Genomic DNA, 26,502 nt, shown 5'->3' on the forward strand with positions numbered 1-26,502 from the left:
CTCCCTCTATGGCAAGAATGTCTTTCCTCAGATTAGGAGATCAAAACTGCACGCAATACTCCAGGTGTGGTCTCACCAAGACCCTGTACAACTGCAGTAGAACCTCCCTGCTCCTGTACTCAAATCCTTTTGCTATGAATGCTAACATACCATTCGCCTTCTTCACTGCCTGCTGCACCTGCATGCCTACTTTCAATGACTGGTGTACCATGACACCCAGGTCTCGCTGCATCTCCCCTTTTCCTAATCGGCCTCCATTCAGATAATAGTCTACTTTCCTGTTTTTGCCACCAAAGTGGATAACCTCACATTATACTGCATCTGCCATGCATTTGCCCACTCACCCAGCCTATCCCAGTCACCTTGTAGCCTCGTAGCATCCTCCTCACAGCTAACACTGCTCCCCAGCTTAGTGTCATCCGCAAACTTGGAGATGTTTGTTAATAATAATAATAATAATAATAATAATAATAATAATAATAATAATAATAATAATGGTGATAATAATTTATTACGGGTGTCTGAGGTTATGAGGAGAAGGCAGGAGAATGGGGTTAGACTTGATGGGCCGAATGGCCTGAATCTACTTCCTATCCCTTCTGACCGACTTTATGAATGGATCCAAACAAGACACCAACTCAGCCACCATCGGCTATTTCCGCTTCCGCTCGGCTCCCCCCTCGCCCTCACCAAGATGGCCGCCGCACGCCTTCGCGGGCCGACTGGGCATGCGCAGCGGCCTTCCTTAGTCGCCCTGCCACATCCCCCGACATTTAGTCGGAACGCATGTCCCTGTCTCTCGTCCAGCTGAGTGCAACGTTAAAAAGGTATGTATTCACGGCCCCCTAAATTAAGCGTGTGTCCCCTCCCCCCCCCCCCCTCCTCCTCTCAGCACACAGTGAGGTTTCAGCAAGAGGCCGGCGTTAGGTGTCCGGAGTGAGGATGGAGGGGTCCTGGGTGGATGGGTGGTCGCGCCGGAGAGGTCCTGGGTGAGTGGAGGGTCGCGCTGGCGGCGGGTGGAGGCGGCGACTTGTCGGTCGGTCCGTGTGAGGAGGAGGAGGAGGAGGTGAGTGAGGGAGGGAGGGAGGGTGAGGGCCGCCGGGGCTCCCCGGGTCAGTCCGGAGAGGCCGGGATCCGTCTGGTCACCGGTCACTACAGCTGTTGGAGGGGGAGGGGGGGGGGAGGGGGAGTGAGAGCGACGTCCCCTTCGTTTGGCCTCCGCTCCACTCGCCACACTCCTCCCCCTCACTCCCCTCATTCCACCACACGACACTTTCCATCTCTCCCCATCCGTCATTTCCATCCCTCGCCCCTTTCTTTCCCCATTTCCCCTCCCCCCATTCCCCATTCCCCATTTCCTCCCCCATTTCCCCTCCCCTTTCCCCATTTCCCCTCCCCCATTCCCATTTCCCTTTCCCCATTTCCCTTTCCCCTTTCCCCATTTCCCTCTCCCCTTTCCCCATTTCCCCATTTCCCTTTCCCCATTCCCCTTTTCCCATTTCCCTCTCCCCTTTTCCCCATTTCCCCTTTCCCCATTTCCCTCTCCCCTTTTCCCATTTTCCTCTCCCCTTTCTCCTCCCATTCCCATTTGCCCTCCCCTTTCCCTCTCCTTCCCTCACCCCTTTCTCCTCCCATTTCCCCTCTCCTTTCCCCATTTTCCTTCCCTTTCCATCCCCCCTTCCCCATTTCCCCTCCTCCTCATTTCCATTGCATCGCACTCAACTCCCCTCCTGTCCCTGCCCCCTCCCACTCCTCATCCCCCTCTGCTCCCCCTCCACGCCATTTCCATCACTCGCACTACACTACACTCTCCTCCATTCCACTCCCCTCAATTCCACTCCCCTCACTCCTGTCCCTTCCCCTCCTGTCCCCTCCCCTCACTCCTTTCCCCTCATTCCACACTAATCATAGCCATAGAAACATAGAAAATAGGTGCAGGAGTAGGCCATTCGGCCCTTCGAGCCTGCACCGCCATTCAATATGATCATGGCTGATCATCCAACTCAGTATCCTGTACCTGCCTTCTCTCCATACCCCCTGATCCCTTTAGCCACAAGGGCCACATCTAACTCCCTCTTAAATATAGCCAATTAACTGGCCTCAACTACCTCCTGCGGCAGATAATTCCAGAGATTCACCACTCTCTGTGTGAAAAAAGTTTTCCTCATCTTGGTCCTAAAAGATTTCCCCCTTATCCTTAAACTGTGACCCCTTGTTCTGGACTTCCCCAACATCGGGAACAATCTTCCTGCATCTAGCCTGTCCAACCCCTTAAGAATTTTGTAAGTTTCTATAAGATCCCCCCTCAATCTTCTAAATTCTAGCGAGTACAAGCCGAGTCTATCCAGTCTTTCTTCATATGAAAGTCCTGACATCCCAGGAATCAGTCTGGTGAACCTTCTCTGTACTCCCTCTATGGCAAGAATGTCTTTCCTCAGATTAGGAGACCAAAACTGTACGCAATACTCCAGGTGTGGTCTCACCAAGACCCTGTACAACTGCAGTAGAACCTCCCTGCTCCTATACTCAAATCCTTTTGCTATGAATGCTAACATACCATTCGCCTTCTTCACTGCCTGCTGCACCTGCATGCCTACTTTTAATGACTGGTGTACCATGACACCCAGGTCTCGTTGCATCTCCCCCTTTCCTAATCGGCCACCATTCAGATAATAATTTACTTTCCTGTTTTTGCAACCAAAGTGGATAACCTCACATTTATCCACATTATACTGCATCTGCCATGCATTTGCCCACTCACCCAGCCTATCCAAGTCACCTTGCAGCCTCCTAGCATCCTCCTCACAGCTAACACTGCCCCCCAGCTTCGTGTCATCCGCAAACTTGGAGATGTTGCATTCAATTCCCTCGTCCAAATCATTAATATATATCGTAAATAGCTGGGGTCCCAGAACTGAGCCTTGCGGTATCCCACTAGTCACTGCCTGCCATTGTGAAAAGGACCCGTTTACTCCTACTCTTTGCTTCCTGTCTGCCAACCAGTTCTCTATCCACATCAATGCTGAACCCCCAATACCATGTGCTTTAAGTTTGTATACTAATCTCTTATGTGGGACCTTGTCGAAAGCCTTCTGAAATTCTAGATATAACACATCCACTGGTTCTCCCTTATCCACTCTACTAGTTACATCCTCGAAAAATTCTATAAGATTCGTCAGACATGATTTACCCTTCATAAATCCATGCTGACTTTGTCCAATGATTTCACCACTTTCCAAATGTGCTGCTATCCCATCTTTAATAACTGATTCTAGCAGTTTCCCCACTACCGACGTTAGACTAACTGGTCTGTAATTCCCCGTTTTCTCTCTCCCTCCCTTTTTAAAAAGTGGTGTTACATTAGGTACCCTCCAATCCTCAGGAACTACTCCAGAATCTAAAGAGTTTTGAAAAATTATCACTAATGCATCCACTATTTCTGAGGCTACTTCCTTAAGTACTCTGGGATGCAGCCTATCTGGCCCTGGGGATTTATCGGCCTTTAATCCATTCAATTTACCTAACACCACTTCCCGGCTAACCTGGATTTCACTCAGTTCCTCCATCTCATTTGACCCCCGGTCCCCTGCTATTTCCGGCAGATTTTTTATGTTTTCCTTAGTGAAGACAGAACCAAAGTAGTTATTCAATTGGCCTGCCATGTCTTTGTTCCCCATGATCAATTCACCCGTTTCTGACTGCAAGGGGCCTACATTTGTTTTAACTAATCTTTTTCTCTTCACATATCTATAAAAGCTTTTGCAGTCAGTTTTTATGTTCCCTGCCAGTTTTCTTTCATAATCTATTTTCCCTTTCCTAATTAAGTCCTTTGTCCTCCTCTGCTGGTCTCTGAATTTCTCCCAGTCCTCTGGTAGGCTGCTTTTTCTGGCTAATTTGTACGCTTCATCTTTTGTTTTGATACTATCCCTGATTTCCCTTGTTATCCACGGATGCACTACCTTCCCTGATTTATTTTTTTGCCAAACTGGGATGAACAATTGTTGTAGTTCATCCATGCAGTCTTTAAATGCCTTCCATTGCATATCCACCGTCAACCCATTAAGAATCAATCGCCAGTCTATCTTGGCCAATTCACGTCTCATACCCTCAAAGTTACCTTTCTTTAAGTTCAGGACCCTTGTTTCTGAATTAACGATGTCACTCTCCATCCTAATGAAGAACTCAACCATATTATGGTCACTCGTGCCCAAGGGGCCACGCACAACAAGACTGCTAACTAACCCTTCATCATTACTCAATACCCAGTCTAGAATAGCCTGCTCTCTCGTTGGTTCCTCTACATGTTGGTTTAGAAAACTATCCCGCATACATTCCAAGAAATCCTCTTCCTCAGCACCCTTGCCAATTTGATTCACCCAATCTATATGTAGATTGAAGTCACCCATTATAACTGTTTTACCTTTGTTGCACGCATTTCTAATTTCCTGTTTGATGCCATCCCCAACTCCACTACTACTGTTAGGTGGCCTGTACACAACTCCCACTAGCGTTTTCTGCCCCTTAGTGTTTCGCAGCTCTACCCATATCGATTCCACATCCTCAAAGCTAATGTCCTTCCTTTCTATTGCGTTAATCTGCTCTCTAATCAGCAACGCTACCCCACCTCCTTTCCCTTTCTGTCTATCCCTCCTGAATATTGAATATCCCTGGATGTTCAGCTCCCAGCCTTGGTCACCCTGGAGCCATGTCTCCGTGATCCCAACTATATCATAGTCATTAATAGCTATCTGCACATTCAACTCATCCACCTTATTACGAATGCTCCTTGCATTGAGACACAAAGCCTTCAGGCTTGTTTTTACAACACTCTTACCCCTTATTCTATTATGCTGAAAAGTGGCCCTTTTTGATTTTTGCCCTGGATTTGCCGGCCTGCCACTTTTACTTTTCACCTTGCTACCTATTGCTTCTACCCTCATTTTACACCCCTCTGTCTCTACGCTCACACATTTAAGATCATCCCGCTCCAGTCCACTCTATGCCCCTGCACTCTTCTTTTACAACCTCCTCCCCCCCCACACAACACGCGCACACACAAGAGACAGAAAATCTATCCTGATGTTGTTCCCTTGCAAGCGTTTAGAGTTAGTAGCCTGTAATCCATGTGCGTGAGAAAAATGAACATTTTCAGTACAAGAGACTGCGGATGCTGGAATCTGGAGTAAAACAAAGTACAATGTAATTGAGGAACTCAGTGGGCCGAGCAGCAGCTAAAAGAATACACAAGGAACTGCAGATTCATTAATCTAGTGTGGAGCACAAAGTGCTGGAGGAACTCGGTGGGTCAGGCGACATCTGTGAATGGAAAAGTATAGGAGTCATGCATTTTGGTAGTAGGAATAAAGGCGTTGACTATTTTCTAAATGTGGAGCAAATGCAGAAATCGGAGGTGTAAAGGGACTTGGGAATGCTGCTGCAGGATTCCCAAAAAGGTAATCTGCAAGTTGAATCAGTAGTAAAGAAAGCAAACGTAATGCTAGCATTTATTTTAAGAGGGTTCGAAACAAAAACAGGGTGTAATGCTGAGGCTCAGTAGGTGCTGGTCAGGCTGCATCTGGAGTATTGTGAGCAATTTTGCACACCGTATCTGATGAAGGATGTGCTGACTCTGGAGAGGGTCCAAAGGAGGTTTACAAGAATGATCCCAGGAATGGGTTAACTTATGATGAGCATTTGTTGGCTCTGGGCCTGTTCTTGCTGGAGTTTATGAGGGGGGGGGGGGGGGGTTCCTCTTTGAAAAGCAACAAATAGTGAAAGACTTGGATAGAGCAGATGTGGAGAGGATATTTCCATTAGTGGGAGAGTCTAGGACAAGATTTCATCGCATCAGAATTGAAGGAGATGAGGAGGAATTTCTTTAGTCAGAGGGTGGTGAATCTGTGGAATTCTTTGCTACAGAAGTGTGTGGAGGCCATGTAAATGGATATTTTTAAAGCAGAGATAGATATATTCTTAATTAGTACGGGCTATGGGGAGAAGGCAGGAGAATGGGGTTCGGAGGGAGAGATAGATCAGCCGTGATTGAATGGTGGAGTAGACGATGGTCCGAATGGCCTAATTCTGCTCCTATCACATGACATTTCAGGTCGGGACCCTTCAGATCTGTAAGAGGAAAGGAACTCCCCTCAGTAGAAGGGTCCCGACCCAAAATATAGACTGTCTATTCCCTCCACAAATGTTGCCAGAGCTCCTCCAGCAATTTGTTTTTGCCCAAGATTCCAGCATCTGTAGTTTCTTGTGTTTCCAGGACACAATAAATTGTTGACTTTTTGGTTTGAAACCCTGCTTTGTGGACTCAAGTTCAACAGTTGGTGTGAGTTGGCATTTGCAGGCCGTGTATGTGTTGGACAGCACAGTGGCGCAGTAGTATAGTTGTTGCCTTACAGTGCCAGAGACCCGGGTTCGATCCTGACCTCAGGTGCTGTCTGTGTGGTGTTTGCGCATTCTCCTTGTGATTGCATGGGTTACCTCCGGGTACTCTGGTTTCCTCCCACATCCCAAAGTTATATGAGTTTATAGGGAGGTTTTACGGCAGTCGGGTCACGACCCATGACCCGTACTGTTGCTCCGCTACTCCAAATGGATTACACGCGATGTACTGCAGGTAGGCATTTACCATTGTTTCCAGCGTAGCGGGCCCTTTAAACCCACTGAAATTGTCAATTTTTGTGCTGTAAATAATTATGGAAATCGGGATAAGCGTGTGAGACATTTAGCCTACTTCAGAATTCCAAAAGTGAGGAGAAATGACGACAGATAGAGGCGAAAGCTGAAGGGACAACAACAGCCAGAGTGCTTGGCGAACATTGGCCGTTTGCTCACTGCATTTCATCAACTAAGGTGTTTTTTCTTGATTCCTTTGGCATCTAAAAAGTTTCAGAAGTGATAAATCTGGCTGTAATTTTTTTAAATCGCCCATAGTTCCCGTGGGTTTTTACATACAAAATGAAAACGCATCTGAAGAAAAATTTACAGACAGATTTATCACTTCTGAGATTTTTTAGATACCAAAGGAATCAAGAAAAAACACAAATAATGCCTTACTTGATGAAATGCAGTGAGCAAACGCGATAATTCCCAATATTTCCAATGTTTATCAAGCACTTTAGCTGCTGTTGCCCCTTCAGTTCTCGCTTCTCTATACCTTCATTTCGCTTCACGTTTGGAATTCTGAAGTTGGGTACATGTCTCTAACACTTACCCCGACTCCCACAATTTTTTTCAGCGCAAACATTCAACATTTTGGCGGTGTTTAACAGGTAGGAAAGTACGCGTTTCTAGCATTAATAACATATACCAGAAGTGACGGATGTCCTCCAGTTGGATTTAGCGGCTCCGTGCGTCGAGCCCTCTGACCCAGTGACCTTTCGTGCAACCTCCCTATAGGTTGACACAAAATGCTGGAGTAACTGAGCGGGACAGGCAGCATCTCTGGAGAGAATGAATGGGTGACGTTTCGGGTCTAGACCCTTCTCGAGACCTGACCCGAAACGTCACCCATTCCTTCTCTCCAGAGATGCTGCCTGTCCCGGTGATTTACTCCAACATTTTGATTTAAACCAGCATCTGCAGTTCTTTCCTACACATGAGTTTCTAGGTTAATTGGCCTCTGTATATCCCCTAGTATGTAAGAAGTGGGCTAACACAACTAATTTGAACTGGTGATTGATGGTCGGTGTGGGCTCGATGGGCCGAAGGGCCTGTTTCCCTGCTGGATCTCTAAACTCTAAATCCAGCGCCGTCTGAAAGGACCATATCGGCATGAGAGAAAATAATTTGCAGGCCGATGGGAAAAGGATGGGTGAATGGGACTCTTGAGATCGATGCAATGGAGGCTGGCATGGATGGCGTGAATGGCCTTCTGATGGAATGACTCCATAATAAAACCAATTAAAAATTCTGTAGTTTTGAAAGTCTGATAAGATATCAAGACTTTCTCTTTACGTATCTCATTATCATGCTATTCTTATGCCATTGGAAACTTTAATAATTAGTGCTTAATTTTGAACATTGCCTTGTAATCCCTTAATCGTTGTTCTGAGTTCAACAGGACAAGGGGAGGAGAGGGTGCACCATGGTGTAGCGGTAGAGTTGCTGCCTTACAGTATCGGAGACCTGAGTTCGATCACGACTATGGGTACTGTCTGTACGGAGTTTGCACGTTCTCCCTGTGACCTGCGTGGGTTTTCTCCCATATTCTCGGTTTCCTCCCACACTCTGTTGAGTGGTGTAAAAAAAATTATAAAAATGTTAATAGCAAAATATTTTTAATTAGCTTTATCATGTTTGTTTGGGTTCATTTTTCATTTTGATTATTAAAAATTACAACAATTTTTAAATTGGCAGTGAAGATCAGAATTCAAATTGCTTAATTTGGATACAATGAATAGTTTATTTTTGCATGCCACCCAAGAATTCTTATTACAGCAAGAGGCATTAATAATAATTTTATTTCCTAAGGATTCAGAACGTCAATTCCAATGTTGTCCACTTGCAAGCGTTTAGAGTTAGCAGCCTGTAATCCAGGTACACTGCTAATTCATCACCTCTGCCTGGTTCCACAGAAGAATCCTAGAGATTCTTATCCCTGCTGCTGAGGTCAATTCATTCCTTGATTGTTTGAAAGTGTAGATAAAGTTGGTGAACAAAATATGTGCAGCTGGTTGCAGATTAGCTCTCTTGTTTATTTCAGTGCATGTTTGGACGATCAGCTGTCCGAGTTGTTGCTGCATTTCATGGGAAGTGCAGGGGGTGAGAGTTTTTTGTAATTCAATCACAGGATATAGGTATTGACTGGAATTCCTAATTCCCTCGAGTTGAGTAACACATAGTCAGGAATCAGCCACAGCGCTGTTACCAGAGTCCGAAACAGTGGTGTCCAGGTTCAGGAACAGCTTCTTCTCAATGACTTCTTTAATAATTGACTCCAGCTTCTTCCCCACCACCGATGTCAGGCTAACTGGTCTATAATTCCCTGTTTTCTCTCTCTCTCCTTCCTTGAAAAGTGGGATAACATTAGCTACCCTCCAATCCACAGGAACTGATCCAGAATCTATTGAACATTGGAAAATGATCACCAATGCATCCACAATTTCTAGAGCAATCTACTAGATGCATCACCAATACATCCACAATTTCTAGAGTACCCAGAGATGCAGACCATCAGGCCCTGGGGATTTATCAGCCTTCAGTCCCATCAGTCTACCTAATACTATTTCTTGCCTAATGCAAGTTTATTTCAGTTCCTCTGTCTCCCTAGATCCTCTGTCCTCTAGTACATCTGGGAGATTGTTTGTGTCTTCCTTAGTGAACATAGAACCAAAGTACCTGTTCAATTCTTCAGCCATTTCCTTGTTCCCCATAATAATTTTACCTGTTACTGCCATCAAGGGACCCACATTTGTCTTTACTAATCTTTTTCTCTTAACATGCCTAAAGAAGTTTTTACTATCCTTCTTTATATTCTTGGCCAGCTTACCCTCGTACTTCATCTTTTCACCTCACATTGCCCTTTGTGTTACCTTCTGTTGTCTTTGAAAGTTTCCCAATCCTCTGGCTTCCCACTACTCTTTGCTATGTTATACACATTTTCTTTTAGTTTTATTCCATCCTCAACTTCCCTTGTTGCTCCGAGAGGCTTTGTGGTTTGTTTGTTTTTTTGCACTGTACTGGGTTTTCCAAATTTATTGAACTCTTTTTAAGTTTGTGTATTATATCTATTCAATATGGTAGGTTTACAAACCTGCCGCTAGTAAGAATTTCATTGTTCCATTTCGGTACATATGTGAATGGAAAAAAATCTTGACTCGCATATGGGCCAGACTGCATAAAGTTAGCAGGGTCTGAAGAAAGATCCCAACAGGAAATGTACTCCAGAGATGCCCCATATCTGAGGAAGAATATGTTGGCGTTGGAGGGGAGTCCAGAGGATAATCGAAGGAATGTGTGGGTTAACAAATGATGAATGTTTGACGGCACTGTCTATTTCTGCCATTGACTTGGCCTCCACGGCCTTCTGCGGCGATGAATTTCACATTCACTACCCTCTGACTAACGAAATTCCTCCTCATCTCCTTCCTAAAGGAACGTCCTTTAACTCTGAGGCTATGACCTCTGGTCCTCGACTCTCCCACTAGTGGAAGCTACTAGTTGCATCATACCAGCATGAGAAGAACCCATTTACTCCAGCTCTGTGTGACAACTAGTTAACAGAAGATGTTTAGTTTGGAGAGAGCAGATGGGGAAGTTGGAGACGGTGCAATAAAACCTTGATAACCTGGCGTCCGATCAGTCAGAAATGTTGATAGTACAGCGTGTGACTCGCTCGCTCAATAGTCCCAATGTGTGCCAGGCACCCAGAGTGAAAGCAGAATGTGCGGTCAAAGGAGCAGACAAGATAAGAGTCTGAGAAAGTGTCCCGTCCCGCAACGTCACCTATTCATGTTCTCCAAAGATGCTGCCTGACCCGCTGAGTTACTCCAGCATTTTGTTTCTATCTTTGTGCGAATGAAGCCTGGGTTTAAAAGGAGTTGGTACTTGTGCAATTTCAGCTCCCTTTAAACTTAACGGCTTTTTTGGAAAATTTATTATACAGCTGGGTGATAAGGTTACTGTTTTTGTTTAATGCAGTAGGTATCAACTCTTGAGTTGCTGCCTGAGACACCATTAAACAGGTTTTCTTTAAACAGCGAGTTAGTTGTTGCGATCTGCATGGAAGACCTGAAAAACAGAATCGGCAGGAAAATTCATTGAGATTTTGAGAGATGCAACATGGGAACAGGAAAGCTCGGCCCACCGAGTCCACGCTGACCACACTAGTTCATTCCTAGACACTAGCGACAATTTACAGAGGACATTTTAGAATGTTGGGAGAAACCCGGAGAAAACCAGCGTGGTGGCAGGGAGAACGTACAAACTCCAGTCAGCACCCATGGTCAGTATCGAACCCAGGTCCCTGGTGCTGCACCTCAGCAAATCTACCGCTGCGTCACTGTGCCGCCCAAGGGGAAAGAAACTGCTAAACTCTGCACAAGGAGAAAAGTTTGGATTGAATTGATCAGACGAGGCATTTGAGTCGTGAACACGATGGTGTTCGCTGTGGTGTATCTCTCTGATTCTAGAATAGGAGGGTTGCTAATGGAAAAATAATTGCTAATTATTTGGTGACATAAAAAAATGGCAGTCAAGGAATGCCTTACTTTGCTAACTGTTGTGAAGCTTGAAGCATTGTGAGTGGACACACTGCATTTCTGTGGCCATAAAATCTTTTGGGTCTGATTAAAAAAAAAAAAAGGGTGATCATGGAAACAGAGCTGCCAAGAGGGAGAGAGGGTGGGAGTGAGAGGGAGGGAAAGAGAGTACGGATTTTCCGTATTTTGTATGGAAATGCAATCAGAATACGGATGTACGGATTTGCTTTTTAAAATACGGATTATTTTTAAATCAGCCCGACCCCGTTTCATCTTGCTGATTAAAAAATGCAAGGATATAAAAAAGTCATACTGTACCTCTAAAAATTATAGTAGATTAAATCTATTAGTATTTTAAATTTCAAGATCTGGAAGCTTTGATCTGCCTGTCCCGCTCCAGGTTTAAATAGCGCTGTCAGTTTAACGCGTGGGAGTTTGAACGAACAGCGCTATGGGTTCTAAAAATAGCGCTCCCAGTACATAGCACTATGGGCTTTACACATAGTGCTATGGCCGCAGCGCTATGGGTCACAGACTGTTAGGGGAGGGAGAGAGGGAGGGAGATAAAAATAGGAAGAAGGGAGGGTGGTAGGGAAAGAGGGAGGGAGGGTAGGAGGGGGAGAGGGAGGCTTCTAAAATTGCTTCTACATCATCATCTGGTGCTAAAAGCAGGAAGCAGCCGTTCAAACAGAAGTATACAAAGAGATGGCAATGAATGCACTCTCAAGTAAGGTGCATAGAAGACATGTCAATTGGTAGCAAAGTTATGCATTCTTGTACTCTTACATGGGTATGACCGCACATTAAAAAAATGGCACCGCGTAAAAACACTGATTTCCGCAGCAAAATACTGATTTTCAGGTACGAGAATACTGAAATGCTCTGACAAAACTTGGCAACTCTGCAAAGGAAATCGGAAAGTAATTGCTTTATCAAAGCAATCAGTAAGTATCAACTGGATAAACCAGGAAATGCAAATGCTGCTGGTTTACAAAAAAAAGACATGGCCTGTTTCTACGCTGTATGACTGACACAAAAGTTGTTGAGCTCCAATTAACTTGCGTTATTTTCTTTTCCAGTTAGGTTCCTGACCAGTGTCAATGATGGCTGCTACAATCGTACATGATACTTCGGAGGCTGTCGAGCTGTTTGCCCCTCAGGGTTTGTTCCTGAAGCCGATCGCCAAGCTGACCATCAGCGTGTCGCTCCCTCAGCTGAAGCAGCCCGGGAAATCCATATCGAACTGGGAGGTGATGGAGCGACTCAAATGCATGGTCCACCCCGAGCAGTTTGCCACACTCCGCGTGTCCAAGAGCACAATGGACTTTGTTCGCTTCGAGGGCGAGGTTGAAAACAAGAACATGGTGAAAACCTTCCTGTCCAAGCTGGACGCCAAGACTATTAAACTCAGTGGCTTCACGGACACTTTAAAAGTACGTGCAGCGGAGGTCAAAATAGACTTTCCGACTCGTCATGACTGGGACTCTTTCTTCCGGGATGCCAAAGACGTAAACGAGACTTTACCGGGAGAGAGGCCGGACACTATCCATTTGGAAGGACTGCCGTGCAAGTGGTTTGCACTGAAGAACCCCAGCTCGGAAAAGCCCAGTGATTCTATCCTTCGCAGCGTGTTTGAATCCTTTGGCAAGATTCGGAACGTGGACATCCCAATGTTGGACCCTTACAGGGAGGAGATGACCGGGAAGAACTTTCACACCTTCAGCTTCGGTGGTCATTTGAACTTTGAAGCCTATGTCCAGTACCAGGAATATATAGGGTTTGTAAAGGCAATGGATGCCTTGAGAGGAATGAAACTGCTGTACAAAGGTGATGATGCTAAAGCAGTGGCCTGCAGCATAAAGGTCAGTGCTTATTTTAGTTTGGTGATACAGCATGGAAACGGGGGCCCTTTGGCCCTCCAAGACAATGCCGACTTGTTCTGTGTTATACCATTTTCTCATCCACTCCCTACACACTAGGGGCAATTTACAGAGGTTAATTAACCTACAAACTTGCATGTCTTTGGTATGTGGGAGTAAACCGGAGCGCCCGGAAGAAACTCACACCACCGCAGGTAGAACGTGCAGACTCCACACAAACAGCGCCCAAGGTCAGGATCGAACTTGGGGCTCCGGTGCTGTGAGGCAGCGCTCTACCAAATGCCGCCCTTTAATCTGCTTCATGTATTCTGTGCAGTTTTGGGCATCGCATCTTCGACAAGCAGAGTAATGATAGAGGTGTGAGGCCATGTGGTACAGGTCCGCCACCCATTTCACGGCACCCTTGGTTCCACAACCTTGCCATATTATCAATTTTGCCGAATCAACAAGGGGGTCATGGCCTCGGATGGGGTGGGTGGGGGGGGGGAAGGGGGTGCGAGATACCGGCCTGCAAAGTCGTCCTCGGAAATAGCTTATGGCCGGGCTAGAGTTCCAGAGAATTCAATCCGCCAATCTGCCACGGGCGCGGCTGTGGGCGGAAGATTGATGGTGCACCTCTATGACACACGGAATTTAATTAATGATGGGATTTTTATTTAAAATAAAAGTTAAGGCTGTTTATTCACATTTATAAAACATTCCCACTTTGAGCTGTTGGGCATATTAATTCTACATTGCTAACCCAACTAAATGAGATGGCCTCAGCCCAGGGGTCTGCTGCAATATGTACAGTGAGGGTACATTTGCCACAGAGCTAAAGAGACAAGTAGAAAGCCCATTGTTGAAACTAATCTTGGATTAGTTGGCCATTTTGCAGAGAACCTCCATTCAGCCCAAGGGCTATTTTTTAGGCGACTACAGGTGACTAGGCTGTCGCCACATGGTCGTCGGGGTGTCTCCTGTATGGGCGCGAGTCGTCTCCTCAGTCGCCCAAAGGGTCGTAGCATCTTTCTGGTCGCCGCTGGATTTTCAACATGCTGAAACATTTTCGGAGACAGTCGGCGACAGTGGGTTTGACGCCAATGAGCGTAGCTTGACTTCTCCTCACGTAGTTGCTGTCGTAGCTGTCACCAGGTTAACGTAGGTTGTCGCCAGTGCTGACTTCGTTTTGGTTTTGTTGTTAAAGTAATTATTCTATTTCAAATTTTATTTCGAAGGGGGGTCCAGTCGCCGGTTTTTCGGCGACCCGCTACGACTATGACAGTCGCCGGCAGTCGCCTAAAAATAGCCTAAGTGGGACAGGCCCTTTAGTTTTTAGTTTTAGAGATACAGCATGGAAATAGGCCCTTTGGCCCACAGATTCCGCACCGACCTGCAGTCACCCGTGCACTAGTTCTGTCCTACGCACTCGGGACAATTTACAGAAGCCAATTAACCTACAACCCTGCACATCTTTGGAATGTGGGAGGAAAGTGGAGCACCTGGAGAAAACCCACTCGGGGCACAGGGAATATGTACAAACTCTGCACAGACAGCACCGGTAGTCTTGGCCAGAACCCCGGTCTCTGGCGCAGTGAGGATGCAACTTTACCTCTGCAGCATTGTGAAATTCCACATGCGTCATATTTTAATTCTCTACCCCCCCCCCCCCACCACTCAATTTTGGGGCAGGGCAGGTTGCTCGGTATTGAGTGAATCAATATGCTTGAGTAAGGCAATGGTGGGCAGTCACAGAAAGTGGCAATTTCCCTTCAGAGGTCATACAGCATGGATGCAGACCCTTTGGCCAAGCTTGTCCACGCCGGCCAATATGTCCCATCTACCTTAGCCCCACCTGCCTGCGTTTGACCCATATTCCTCTGAACCTGACCTGTCCTTTATCTCGACATTTTGAGAAGAAAATGAGGGCTGAATTTTTCTTTTTTTTAAAAGAAGCATTCTCGTATCCTAGGTGACATTTGACACAACAAAGCACCTGAGCGACTTGTCGATCAGGAGGAGGCAGCTGGAGCGGCAGAAGTTGCAGGAGCTGGAACTGCAGCGGGAAGAGCAGAAACGCCGCGAGAAAGAGGAAGAAGAACGGAAGAAGGACGAGGAAAGGTACACCGGGTTTGGCTAAGATAACATCGGCGCTTGAACAGTATTTTACAGCAGACATACAAACATTGTTGCTGAGTCAAGGAGGGAAAATTATGCTACTCCCAATAGTAGGAGAGAGGTTGGTTTTGCCTTTAAAAGGGATGCCTGCTGTGTAGGTGATGCATTATTTAATTTGCTGTAGCTGCTACATCTCTAATAGTCGGGGGGGGGGGGGGGGGGGGGGGGGCAATGACTTTTCCACAGGGTAACACACCTGCTGAGATTGCTTTTTACAAGTGACTGATCCAAGCTGTCAGCAACCGAGCTATCCTTTATTCAACCATCTGTCCTTTGTAACACGGACCGCAGGTAATTGATACCCTAAGTTCACCGTCACATCTGTCACTTGATCTGACTTGGCATCGGGTGGACAGACGCAAAAAGCTGGAGTAACACAGCGAGTCAGGCAGTATCTCTGGAGAAAAAGGAACAGGTGAGGTTTTGGGTCGAGACCCTGCTCCAGACTGAGAGTCAGGGGAGAGGGAAATTAGAGGTATGAAAAGGTACGAAGAACAAATGAATGAAAGGTATGATAAAGAACAAATCAAAGCCAGCAACCTTGATCACGAAAAGGTGGAGCCCACAATGGTCCATTGTAGGCTGTGGAAAAGGTGATAACGATTGGATGCAAAATTGGAGTCCACACCTGGAGTATTGCGTACAGTTTTGGTCTCCTAATCTGAGGAAAGACATTCTTGCCGTAGAGGGAGTACAGAGAAGGTTCACCAGACTGATTCCTGGGATGTGAGGACTTTCATATGAAGAAAGACTGGATAGACTCGGTTTGTACTCGCTAGAATTTAGAAGATTGAGGGGGGTTCTTATAGAAACTTACAAAATTCTTATGGGATTGGACAGGCTAGATGCAGGAAGATTGTTCCCGATGTTGGGGAAGTCCAGAACAAGGGATCACAGTTTAAGGATAAGGGGGACATCTTTTAGGACCGAGATGAGAAAAACATTTTACACACAGAGAGTGATGAATCTCTGGAATTCTCTGCCACAGAAGGTAGTTGAGGCCAGTTCATTGGCTATATTTAAGAGGGAGTTAGATGTGGCCCTTGTGGCTAAAGGGATCAGGGGGTATGGAGGAGGCAGGTACAGGATACTGAGTTGGATGATCAGCCATGATCATATTGAATGGTGATGCAGGCTCGAAGGGCCGAATGGCCTACTCCTGCACCTATTTTCTATGTAACAGTGAATCTAAGCAGGACAGCAGTGAAAGTAGTGGAATCGGCTTGGATTAGTTAGATAAGGAATTCATTTTGTTTTTGTTCCTTTGAAATTAATTTCAAAAGCACATACTCATTATGGGGATTGGGGCACATTAAACTTGCAAAGTGAGGAAGCAAAGTTTTCAGGCTCTTGTGTAGAAACGTTTTTTATAGTGACTGAAGTACGACGTCTTTGTCATGTGAAATTGCTTGCTTTGATAGCTTCATTCAGCCCTACGATGCCCACCGCAGAGAAGAAGGGAAACAATATAATTGAAAGGTAAACTTGAATTGATATAGCACCGTTCACATCCTCAAGATGCCTCAAATGATTAGTACGGGTGTCCGGAGTTATAGGGAGAAGGCAGAGGAAAAGATAAATGGACTAGCCATAATTGAATGGCAGAGCAAACTTAATGGCATAATTCTACTCCTGCCACTAATGGTAGACAAAAATGCTGGAGAAAGTCAGCGGGTGCGGCAGCATCTATGGAGCGAAGGAAATAGGCAAAGTTTCGGGCCAAACCCCAAAGGGTTTCAGCCCGAAACGTTGCCTATTTCCTTCAGACCCTTCTGAAGAAGGGTTTCGGCCCGAAACATTGCCTATTTCCTTCGCTCCATAGATGCTGCCGCACCCGCTGACTTTCTCCAGCATTTTTGTCTACCTTCGATTTTCCAGCATCTGCAGTTCCTTCTTGAACACTAATGAACAAAGCGCATCACGTCTTCTTCTTCTGGCGTATGGCGTGCATTGCTTGTACTATTTGATCTTATTTGATTGTACACCCCAGGTTGATTGCATTGGTTGAAACAGGTCGGACCACGTGAAGGTTGCAATCTTCCACCCAGCATCGTGTCATTTTCCTGTTGTAAGATGGGAAAAGCAGCAGGCAGTTTGTGCATAAGCATGTCCCAGGAGTAGGATGTTGGCTAGATCTTAATGTCTTGTAGTGCCTTGATTGAGTGGATAAGTATTGGCTCAGTTGGGTTCTTTTCAGTCATTTTCTTCTTATTCAAAACAATGTTGCGGGATTATCAACAGGTGAGGGCCCAGTTGGCTGTTTTGATGCATTAGTATACTTTCTGACAATATTCATGACAATATGGTCATGATAGCTTCACTCATCCATACACAAACAAGTCAGAGTATACTACAGCTTGAAATTCTCTTCTTGAAAATCCAGCTTCAGGTTCCTGGGGTCAACATCTCCGATGACCTCTCTTGGACCCACAATACCTCAACTCTGGTCAAGAAGGCTCACCAGTGTCTCTTCTTCCTGAGGAGACTGAAGAAGGTCCATCTGTCTCCTCAGATTCTGGTGAACTTCTACCGCTGCACCATTGAGAGCATCCTTACCAACTGTATCACAGTATGTTATGGCAACTGTTCTGTCTCAGACCGGAAAGCACTGCAGAGGGTGGTGAAAATTGCCCAACGCATCACCGGTTCCTCACTCCCCTCCATTGAGTCTGTCCAAAGCAAGCGTCGTCTGCGGAGGGCGCTCGGCATCGCCAAGGACTGCTCTCACCCCAACCATAGACTGTTTACCCTCCTACCATCCGGGAGGCGCTACAGGTCTCTCCGTTGCCGGACCAGCAGGTCCAGGAACAGCTTCTTCCCTGCGGCTGTCACACTACTCAACACTGTACCTCGGTGATTGCCAATCACCCCCCCCCCCCGGACACTCCTCCCACCAGGAAAACACTATGACTGTATGCATGTAAATAGATGTATTTATTGCTCATATTCTATGTCGCTCTTCCAGGGAGATGCTAACTGCATTTCGTTGTCTCTGTACGGTACACTGACAATGACAATTAAAGTTGAATCTGAATCTCTGCCATGTTAATGTGGAAACTTTGCTATTTTGTGTTGGCCCAAATCTGCTTAAAGAGGGCCTAATAGTTGTTTTACACTCGTTCAGATACTTTGGTAAGCTTCATCTTCTTTGATGTTATCTAACTTGCAGGAATACTTCAATGCAATTAAAACGTATATAATTGACTTCAGTACGTACTGTTTATTACATGTAGTGGGCCTAATTATGGCTGTAATCCAACAACAATAAAAGCAAATAATTTTAATTTACAATTGATCAAGAGATTTTTAGTAAGTAGACAGAAGGAACCGCGGATGCTGATTTGCAAAGAAAAAACTGAACCAGTGCTGGAGTAACTGCGAGACAAACAGCATTTCTGGAGAACATGGATAGGCAGCAACGTTTAGGTGTTTGTTCTTCTCACCACTTGCTTTATGTTGGAGCTCCAGCCAGTGCACAGTCGCTCCTCAAATTACAGATCCCGCAGCCTGGGCTTGCCAGCGGCCTTATTTCTCGTTCTTTCTGTTTGCTCCAGGAGGCAGCGAGAGTTTGAAGAGCAGGAGAGAGAGAGGAAGAGAGAAGAAAAGGTCAGGAAGCGGGAACAGAAGCAGAAGGAGCGGGAGGAGCGGCGGAACATGCGCAAGCTGCAACGCGAGGAGCAGAAAAGGCTGCAGGAGAAAATAGCTCTGGAGGAAAGAAAGCTGCTGCTGGCACAGAGGAACCTGCAGTCTATCCGGCTGATCGCAGAGCTGCTCAGCAGAGCCAAGGTGAGTGCATAGGAATTATGTCTGGTCAGCAGATGGTGTGCATGGATGACTGGCAGCACTCTGTCTGCTTTAGATTTATTGTCTTGAGCTGCTGCTGCTAAGCCCCTAGTAATCTTTGGTAAAACATAAGGGCTTCAAAATTATCCTGCCAAACCTGAAAACTCTTCCATCAACAAAACCTCAAATAGATGTAACCATCCCTTATACTCAACACTGACTACAATTCAAAAGGATTTGGCTGGAAAGACATATGGACCGTTCTAATATGTGTGCAAGTTTTTATTTCTTAAAAGAGCATGTCTGATCTGTATCTAAATTCCATCCACCCACATTGGTTATGTATCCCTTAATACCCTTGTCTAACAAAAATAGGATTGGATTTACTGAAGAAAGCTTTATAAATAGGAGTGTCCATTATTGCCAGCGGACCAGGTGATCTGCTAAAGTGCAGATTTGATCTGGAAGCATTTGTTTAAAGTTTTGTTGTCAAGGCAGTAAGCTTCCCACACACATACATAAAGTGTGAGTACTTACAGGATTTTTTTATTGGAATGGGAGCCATATTGTGTGATTTTTCAAAAGCATTTATATTGATGTTGGAGCCTAAAGGGCCTGTCCCACTTGCATGCGATTGCATGCGTTTGGCGCGACAAACGTGGTCGCTTGAGACGTACGGGCACCGTATGGCCGCGCGGGGCCGGTCCCACTTTGAAGAGCGGAGTTGTGCGGGGCTGGTCCCGACATCGCGCAGGGCTCCGAAAATCTGACAGTGTCCGAAATCTTTGCGCGGCAACGGCCTGTCGACACACAGGCGCATTGCGGTCATACGCAACGTCTTGATGGCGTAAGCCTAGCGCGTGGCGTTGCACGATGACGTCACCGGCCGACGTGGCGTTGTGTGATGACGTCACCGCCCAACGCCGTGCGACGCCCAAATTCAGTCGGCCTGCCTCCTGCCCAGCTGATTGGTAAGTATGACGCAGATGGCGTCACGTGCGAACTTCGCGTGAATTCCGTTTGGTCACGTCAGACGCACGCAATCGCATGCAAGTGGGACAGGCCCTTATGTTTAGTTTAGAGATACAGAGTGGAAACTGGCCCACCGAGTTGGCATTGACCGGCGATCAGTCTGACAAATGGTCACAGCCCGAAGGGTTGCTTATCTATTCCCTCCACAACAAAATACTCCAGCATTCAGTGTTTTGTTGAAGGTTCCAACATCTGCAGTTTTGTTGTGTCTCCATTTTACTGCTTCATTTCAAAAATCTGAAACTTTGCAGAAATTCTCCACCTATCTCCATGTCTTACTGTTGCCCCTCTGTGAATCCTGCTGCTCTCCTACTATTCAATCATATTCCCTCACCCCCCACCCCCACCACATTCAGTTTGAAGAAAGGTCCAAACTCAAAACGCCCATGGATAGGCGATGTCTTGCAGGGTAACTCATTGGACAATAGGTGCAGCAGTAGGCCATTCGGCCCTTCGAGCCTGCACCACCATTCAATGTGATCCACAATCAGTACCCCGTTCCTGCCTTCTCCCCATATCCCCTGACTCCGCTATCTTTAAGAGCTCTATCTAGCTCTCTCTTGAAAGTATCCAGAGAACCGGCCTCCACTGCCCTCCGAGGCTGAGAATTCCACAGACTCACAACTCTCTGTGTGAAAAAGTGCTTTCTCATCTCGGTTCTAAATGGCTTACCCCTTTAACCTTAAACGGTGCTGGACTCCCCCAACATCGGGAACATGTTTCCTGTCTCTAGTGTGTCCAAACCCTTAATAATCTTATATGTTTCAATAAAATCCCCTCATCCTAAATTCCAGAGTATACATCCCAGCCGCCGCATTCTCTCAGCATATGACAGTCCCGCCATCCCGGGAATTAACCTTGTGAATCTATGCTGCACTCCCTCAATAGAAAGAATGTCCTTCCTCAAATTTGGAGACCAAAACTGCACACAATACTCCAGGTGTGGTCTCACTAGGGCCCTGTACAACTGCAGGAGGACCTCTTTGCTCCTATACTCTTGTTATGAAGGCCAACCTGCCTTTCTTCACTGCCTGCTATACCTGCATGCTTTCTTTTATTGACTGATGAACAAGGTCCCCCAGATCCCTTTGTACTTCCCTTTTTCCCAACTTGACACCATTTAGATAATAATCTGCCGTCCTGTTTTTGCTACCAAAGTGGATAACCTCACTTTTATCCACATTGAACTGCATCTGCCATGCATCTGCCCACTCACCCAACCTGTCCAAGTCGCCCTGCATTCTCATAGCATCCTCACAGTTCACACTGCCATCCGGCTTTGTGTCATCTGCAAATTTGCTAATGTTACCTGTAATCCCTTCATCTAAATCATTGATATATATTGTAAATAGCTGCAGTCCTAGCACCGAGCCTTGCGGTACCCCACTAGTCACTGCTGTCATTCTGAAAGGGACCCGTTAATCCCTACTCTTTGTTTCCTGTCTGCCAACCAATTTTCTATCCATGTTAGTACTCTACCCCCAATACCATGTGCCCTAATTTTGCCCATTAATCTCCTATGTGGGACCTTATCGAATGCTTTCTGAAAGTCCAGGTATACTACATCCATGGCTCTCCCTTGTCCATTTTCCCAGTTACATCTTCAAAACATTCCAGAAGATTAGTTAAGCATGATTTCCCCTTTGTAATTCCATGCTGACTCGGACCGATCCTGTTACTGCTATCCAAATGTGCCGCAACAAATTTGAAAAATCTTGTGTCTTTGTGTCTTTTTTAATAGCTCGCGTCCTTTTCTTTCTCATTTTTAAATGGACGGTTTAACTCCCATGATCTTGACCTCTCCCTGCAGGCTGGTAAACAGCAGGAGCTTGAGGCACGGGAAGTGGAAGCAACCCGGCTACACAAAATGGAGGAAAAGAGGCGGCAGCAAGAGACCGAGCTGCGGAAAGTGGAAGAGGAGAAAGAGCGAGTGGTGGAGTTGCAGCATAAGGAGAAGGAGCTGCGGGAGAAACTGCTGGAGAACCTCAAGCGGAAGGAAAGTCAGAGCCAGCAGAGACGGGAAGAGTCGAAGCCCTGCCACGCACACCAAGTGGCGATGAAGCCCCTTGCCAGTGCGTCCCCAGCGCTGGAAACTGCCCCTGCCACCACCGCCCAGGCAAGCGTTGATCGCACTGCAGGTCAGGCGGCTGTAATCCACAAGAATGTGCCGCTCAACAAGGACCTAAATGGGCACCCAGACACGGCTGGAAGGTATGTCAATAATTCGGACCAAGCCCCGGCGCAAATAAATACAAGTCCGGCCGATCGTCCGAGCGGCACCAAGCCTGCTCAGAACGAGCAGTGTACGACGGGAGCGGCTAATAGCCAAGGGCGTTCTTCCCAGGAACGCTGCGGTAAAAAGGGTAAATGCCAGAACGGGCCGAGCCACAAAGAGAAGGAGCCGCAGAGCAACCCCGCCAACGTTGAAGGCCACCAGTTGCAAAAGGATTTGAACAAGGGACGGGGCTCGCGCAAGAGCAGCGGCAGCAGTGAGCGGAGTAGGAACTGGAGGGAGTCCAGCAGCGACAGCAGCTGCCACCAGAGGGAATGGAGCCGGCACCAGACCCGCACCAGGAAGGAGAGCGGCCGGCACGCCCGGGACCCGAGCAGGGAGCGGGGCCGCTCCTGGCGAGACCTTGGCAGCGAGCAGGGCCGGGGCCGGCGGGAGACGAGCCGCGAGCGGAGGCGTTGCAAGAGCAGGGAGCGCCCCCGCTGCCGGTGGGGATCCAGCCGCGAACGGAATCAGAGCGCCGAGCGGCGGCGGCCCGGCCTGAGCGGGGAACGGCCCCGTCGGCCGAGGAGCGCCAGCAGGGACCGCGTCCGGCGCCGCGGAGACTCTGGCGAGGAGCGCGGCTCCAGCAAAGGACGCAGCCGCCATCGGAGGTAGTCAAAGCCGGCCGCAATGCTGGCTGTCCCCATGGGCAAAACCGGAGAGTAACAGACTCAACAGCAACAAGTCAGAGGCTCACCTGCGCCTGGGACGGTTTGGTTAACAAATACAGCTCGGAATAATCGCCCGGTGTGGCAATTCCAATTAAAACCATTGAGGCAAATGTCACTTGAAGTAGTAAGTTTGCATTGAAGAAGTCTCCTTTGTTCCGGTGGAAGGGGCAGAAACAGGAAAGGCATACAATCACAGATTCTGACAACACGGGATAGCACTGTACTTCACTGAACCTGGCAACAGTTACACGATTCTTTAACATTGTAATTGTTTGGTCCTTGCAAAGTTCCCTGATAAAGTTCCAACGTTTTGATGTAAATTCGGTAACTACTTGTGTTTTGGTTGCAAATTATTATTGCAAGGCAGTATTTAGAAAGTGTGCAGTGGTTGTGTTGTGGCAATCCGTTGCATACGGCATTTATCCCATGATGAATTTTAGTCAATGCTGTACATGTTTTATTATCTCCTGTGAACTGCTGCTCATGTCACGTTCGTTTCAATTAACACTTCACCACGCTTATTTATTATGCACCCTATGCCCTTGAGAATCGAAATACACTCGAAAGATTAGTGGCAAACTTGGTTTATGCGGCTGATATTTCCATGAAGTTCTTGGCAGTGCCTCTCATGGGTATGGTCGGTGTTAGGAGTTTCACCACTTGATCAAGCCATTTCCTGACTTCCTTCGGCAAACATTAACTGCTCATTGTCAACTTGGCGCGGACAGTATAGCTAGCCCTGACTGTTGGTGTAGAAGATGGCCACCTGAAATTGGCATTAGACGAAGCTGCTAGATTTAAGTTATAGGCATCAACTGCTCAAGATCCCTGTTTGGGAGCAAAGTATATTTTAATGGCCCATCACAAAGTCAGAGGGATGGGTAAGTAGCGAGATCTGACTTGCAGTTCAGTGGTTGAGAAGAGAAAGCAGACATTATGAAGAACAAAACTACCGGGTTACCATTGAGAAATCCACAGTTCTGTAACTGAATGGTGTGGAGACTGCATAGCATCGAGTAATTCGCATCCTGTCTGTTCAACATAGAGAAGCTTGAAGCTCCCCAATGTGTTGGAACCTTTTCCGTTCTACCAACCAAGCACGAATGCAGGAGTCTCTAGCTCAGCTATTGACTGGCTGCTGTCTTAAGTTCACCTTGCATGCGACATCCAGTTCAGCCTCCCATCCATTAGAAGATTGGACTGTCTTTACCTTGTACAGGTATTTTCAGGGTTAAGTGGATTGCTCCTGCAAGACCCACCACAGAGCCGGGTTTGTTGTATTTGTGTTCAGCCATTTGAAGTTGAATGGAAAGTATTTCTGATTTCCAAATGTGCCTCCCATTGGGTTTTTTTTTAAATCTTTTCGATGTCCTTCTGAGAGAGATTGTAATTTCACTGAAGCTTTCCAGTTTTAAAGTAATGGGACCAAACCGTCAAGCAATCCTTTTTAAAACAAACTATCTGTGCCACATTTTGATTGATGATTTAGCTTTTGGTAGCTATTTCAAATGCTGTGTAATCCTCACAGTATAGCTCTAGTCACAGTTAGTTTCATCATAGAGCAAACTATTTTCTATACCTCAACTGAGAAAGTGAAGCATCCTGCTCCATAATGTTTTGAATTGGATAGACGATCAACACGAAAACTACTGATGGTAACTGCTGGTGTTAGTGCAAGAAAATGGACGTCCAGTGTTGTTAACATATTGGCATCTTCCAGTCAGAAACTACCGCTGATGGACACGAGATGCTGGAGTAACTCAACGGGTCAGGCCGGGCATCTGTGGAGAAAAGGAATAGGTGAGGTTGCTCTGCCTGGCCCGCTGAGTTACTCCAGCACCTCGTGCCTGTCTTCAGTATAAACCAGCATCTGCAGTTCCTTTCCGCACACTACAGCTCATGGTGAGTGAACAATCTGAGTTGCAAGTAGATTAGTTATTGAACGGGTACTGAATTCTCATCTGTTTTCACCCTTTTGTCTTCTGATTGACGAAGATGATACTTTATTGTCACTTGTATGTAGCTAGGTACAGTGAAATTCTTTGTTTTTGTATATAAAGGGCACAAAAGTGTCGCCACAAAGGTGCCAACAAAGTTACAAAAAATACTCATCCCTTCTCTGTCCTCCATCTTTCCCCCTCCCTCCCTCTGGATCCCCCTTTGTTCTCGGCGGCCCACCCACGCTAGGTCCCCCATAGTTCTCAGCAGCCCCCCCCTCCTCACGCCAGCTCCTCGGGTACACGGCCAGTCCACCGCAGCCCGACCTCGAGACTCCGACCTCTTCCTCCACCCCGAGGTTCGTTTCGAGGTTCCGATCCCGCCCCTTCCTCCAGGGACTCCGATCTCACGCCGTGGGGTCCTCCCTTTGCACCTGCATCCACGATAGCAAAGACCAGCCCCTGGTGTGACTTTCTGCAGCACCCTCTCCTCTTTCCCCTTGGCCTCGTCAACCGAGATCCCAATGGGGTGGGTAGGAGGGAGGACCTGGATGGAACGGTGCATCTCATTTCCCCAACCCCCCCCCCCCCCCCCCCCCCAACTCCAAAAACATCACCTTAACTGGGATATTTCCCTAAATGATACAAATGTGATCGCTTTGATTACTCTTTTGTTTTGTCTTTTGTTCTGGTGTGGTATTTGAAAGGCAACCTCAATTAAAGGTCGGGAACTGCAGTGCACTTGGGTCAAAAGCAGTTCTGATTCACACTTGCCATTGATGTGCCCTCAAACAGCTTAAAAAACCCTGAAAACCCAATTTTTACTCTTTATCAAATGACATTAGATCCAGAAAGATTAATATTAAATTTTTCAGAAGGCTTAAATAATCTACAAATAGCTCACTCGTAGAGTACTGGTATTTGGATGGCCCAAAAGAGGTTTTGTCCAGTTAGTCGACAACAGCCTCGCAATGAAACCTTCGATCTGTGTGAGTGTATCTAAAATTTCACTTTAAAACTGAAAGTTCTCTCAGTAATTTGATGGCTGAGTAGTAGAGCATATATAAGCATTGAGAATTTAATTTACAAACAAAAGCCCGGAACTTGTTTTTAGCTTCAATGGTGACCTTGATGTGTCGCCTTGTTTTCAGTGTTGTGTATTTCCTGTTCTGTACCAAACTCTTCATTCAAAATTGCATAATAAATGCCATTTTGTTGCCATTTGTCTCTTACCTATCATTTGCTGAATGTTAGTCTTCACCAAATTTATTAGAATTGTCCTGTATTTATTTTGTTTTTTTCGCACAACTGTCAATGGTTTGCATCCTCCAGTAAAAAAAAGTTTATTTTGAAATGCCTTTCTCATTTGTCTTTTAAAAAAAAAAAAAAAAAAAAATTAAAATAAATTTAAGGAACTTCATGAAAAGTCATCAATAGGCATGCCTCTCAATCTTTCAAATGTTCAAAGCACGAATCGATTAAAATGTATCTAACGCTGAAATGTAAACTTTATTTTTTGTCAATAATCTTATCAAATGTTTTGTGTATGGCATGCGTTTC

The 26,502-nt window shown here is 46.3% G+C and overlaps 1 protein-coding gene across 3 annotated transcripts; it reads left to right on the forward strand.

The window, feature by feature from the left end:
* The first annotated feature begins 916 nt into the window (after positions 1-916).
* On the forward strand, positions 917-26,296 carry akap17a (A-kinase anchoring protein 17A). 3 transcript variants are annotated; one of them, XM_033023338.1, is made up of 5 exons: positions 917-927; positions 12,294-13,072; positions 15,042-15,190; positions 18,802-19,033; positions 21,873-26,296. In XM_033023338.1, the coding sequence occupies exons 2-5, from the start codon at positions 12,311-12,313 to the stop codon at positions 22,947-22,949; spliced, it is 2,220 nt and encodes a 739-aa protein (XP_032879229.1). In that variant the 5' UTR covers positions 917-927; positions 12,294-12,310; the 3' UTR covers positions 22,950-26,296. The 3 variants fall into 3 exon arrangements, with proteins under 3 accessions (XP_032879229.1, XP_032879228.1, XP_032879230.1); XM_033023337.1 differs by lacking the exon at positions 917-927 and adding an exon at positions 952-1,066 and having other exon boundaries at positions 12,290-13,072; XM_033023339.1 differs by lacking the exon at positions 917-927 and adding an exon at positions 952-1,066 and having other exon boundaries at positions 12,290-13,072; positions 18,805-19,033.
* The last annotated feature ends 206 nt before the right edge of the window (positions 26,297-26,502 follow it).

This window comes from Amblyraja radiata, chromosome 6, assembly GCF_010909765.2.
Source record: "Amblyraja radiata isolate CabotCenter1 chromosome 6, sAmbRad1.1.pri, whole genome shotgun sequence".
Lineage (NCBI taxonomy): Eukaryota > Metazoa > Chordata > Chondrichthyes > Rajiformes > Rajidae > Amblyraja > Amblyraja radiata.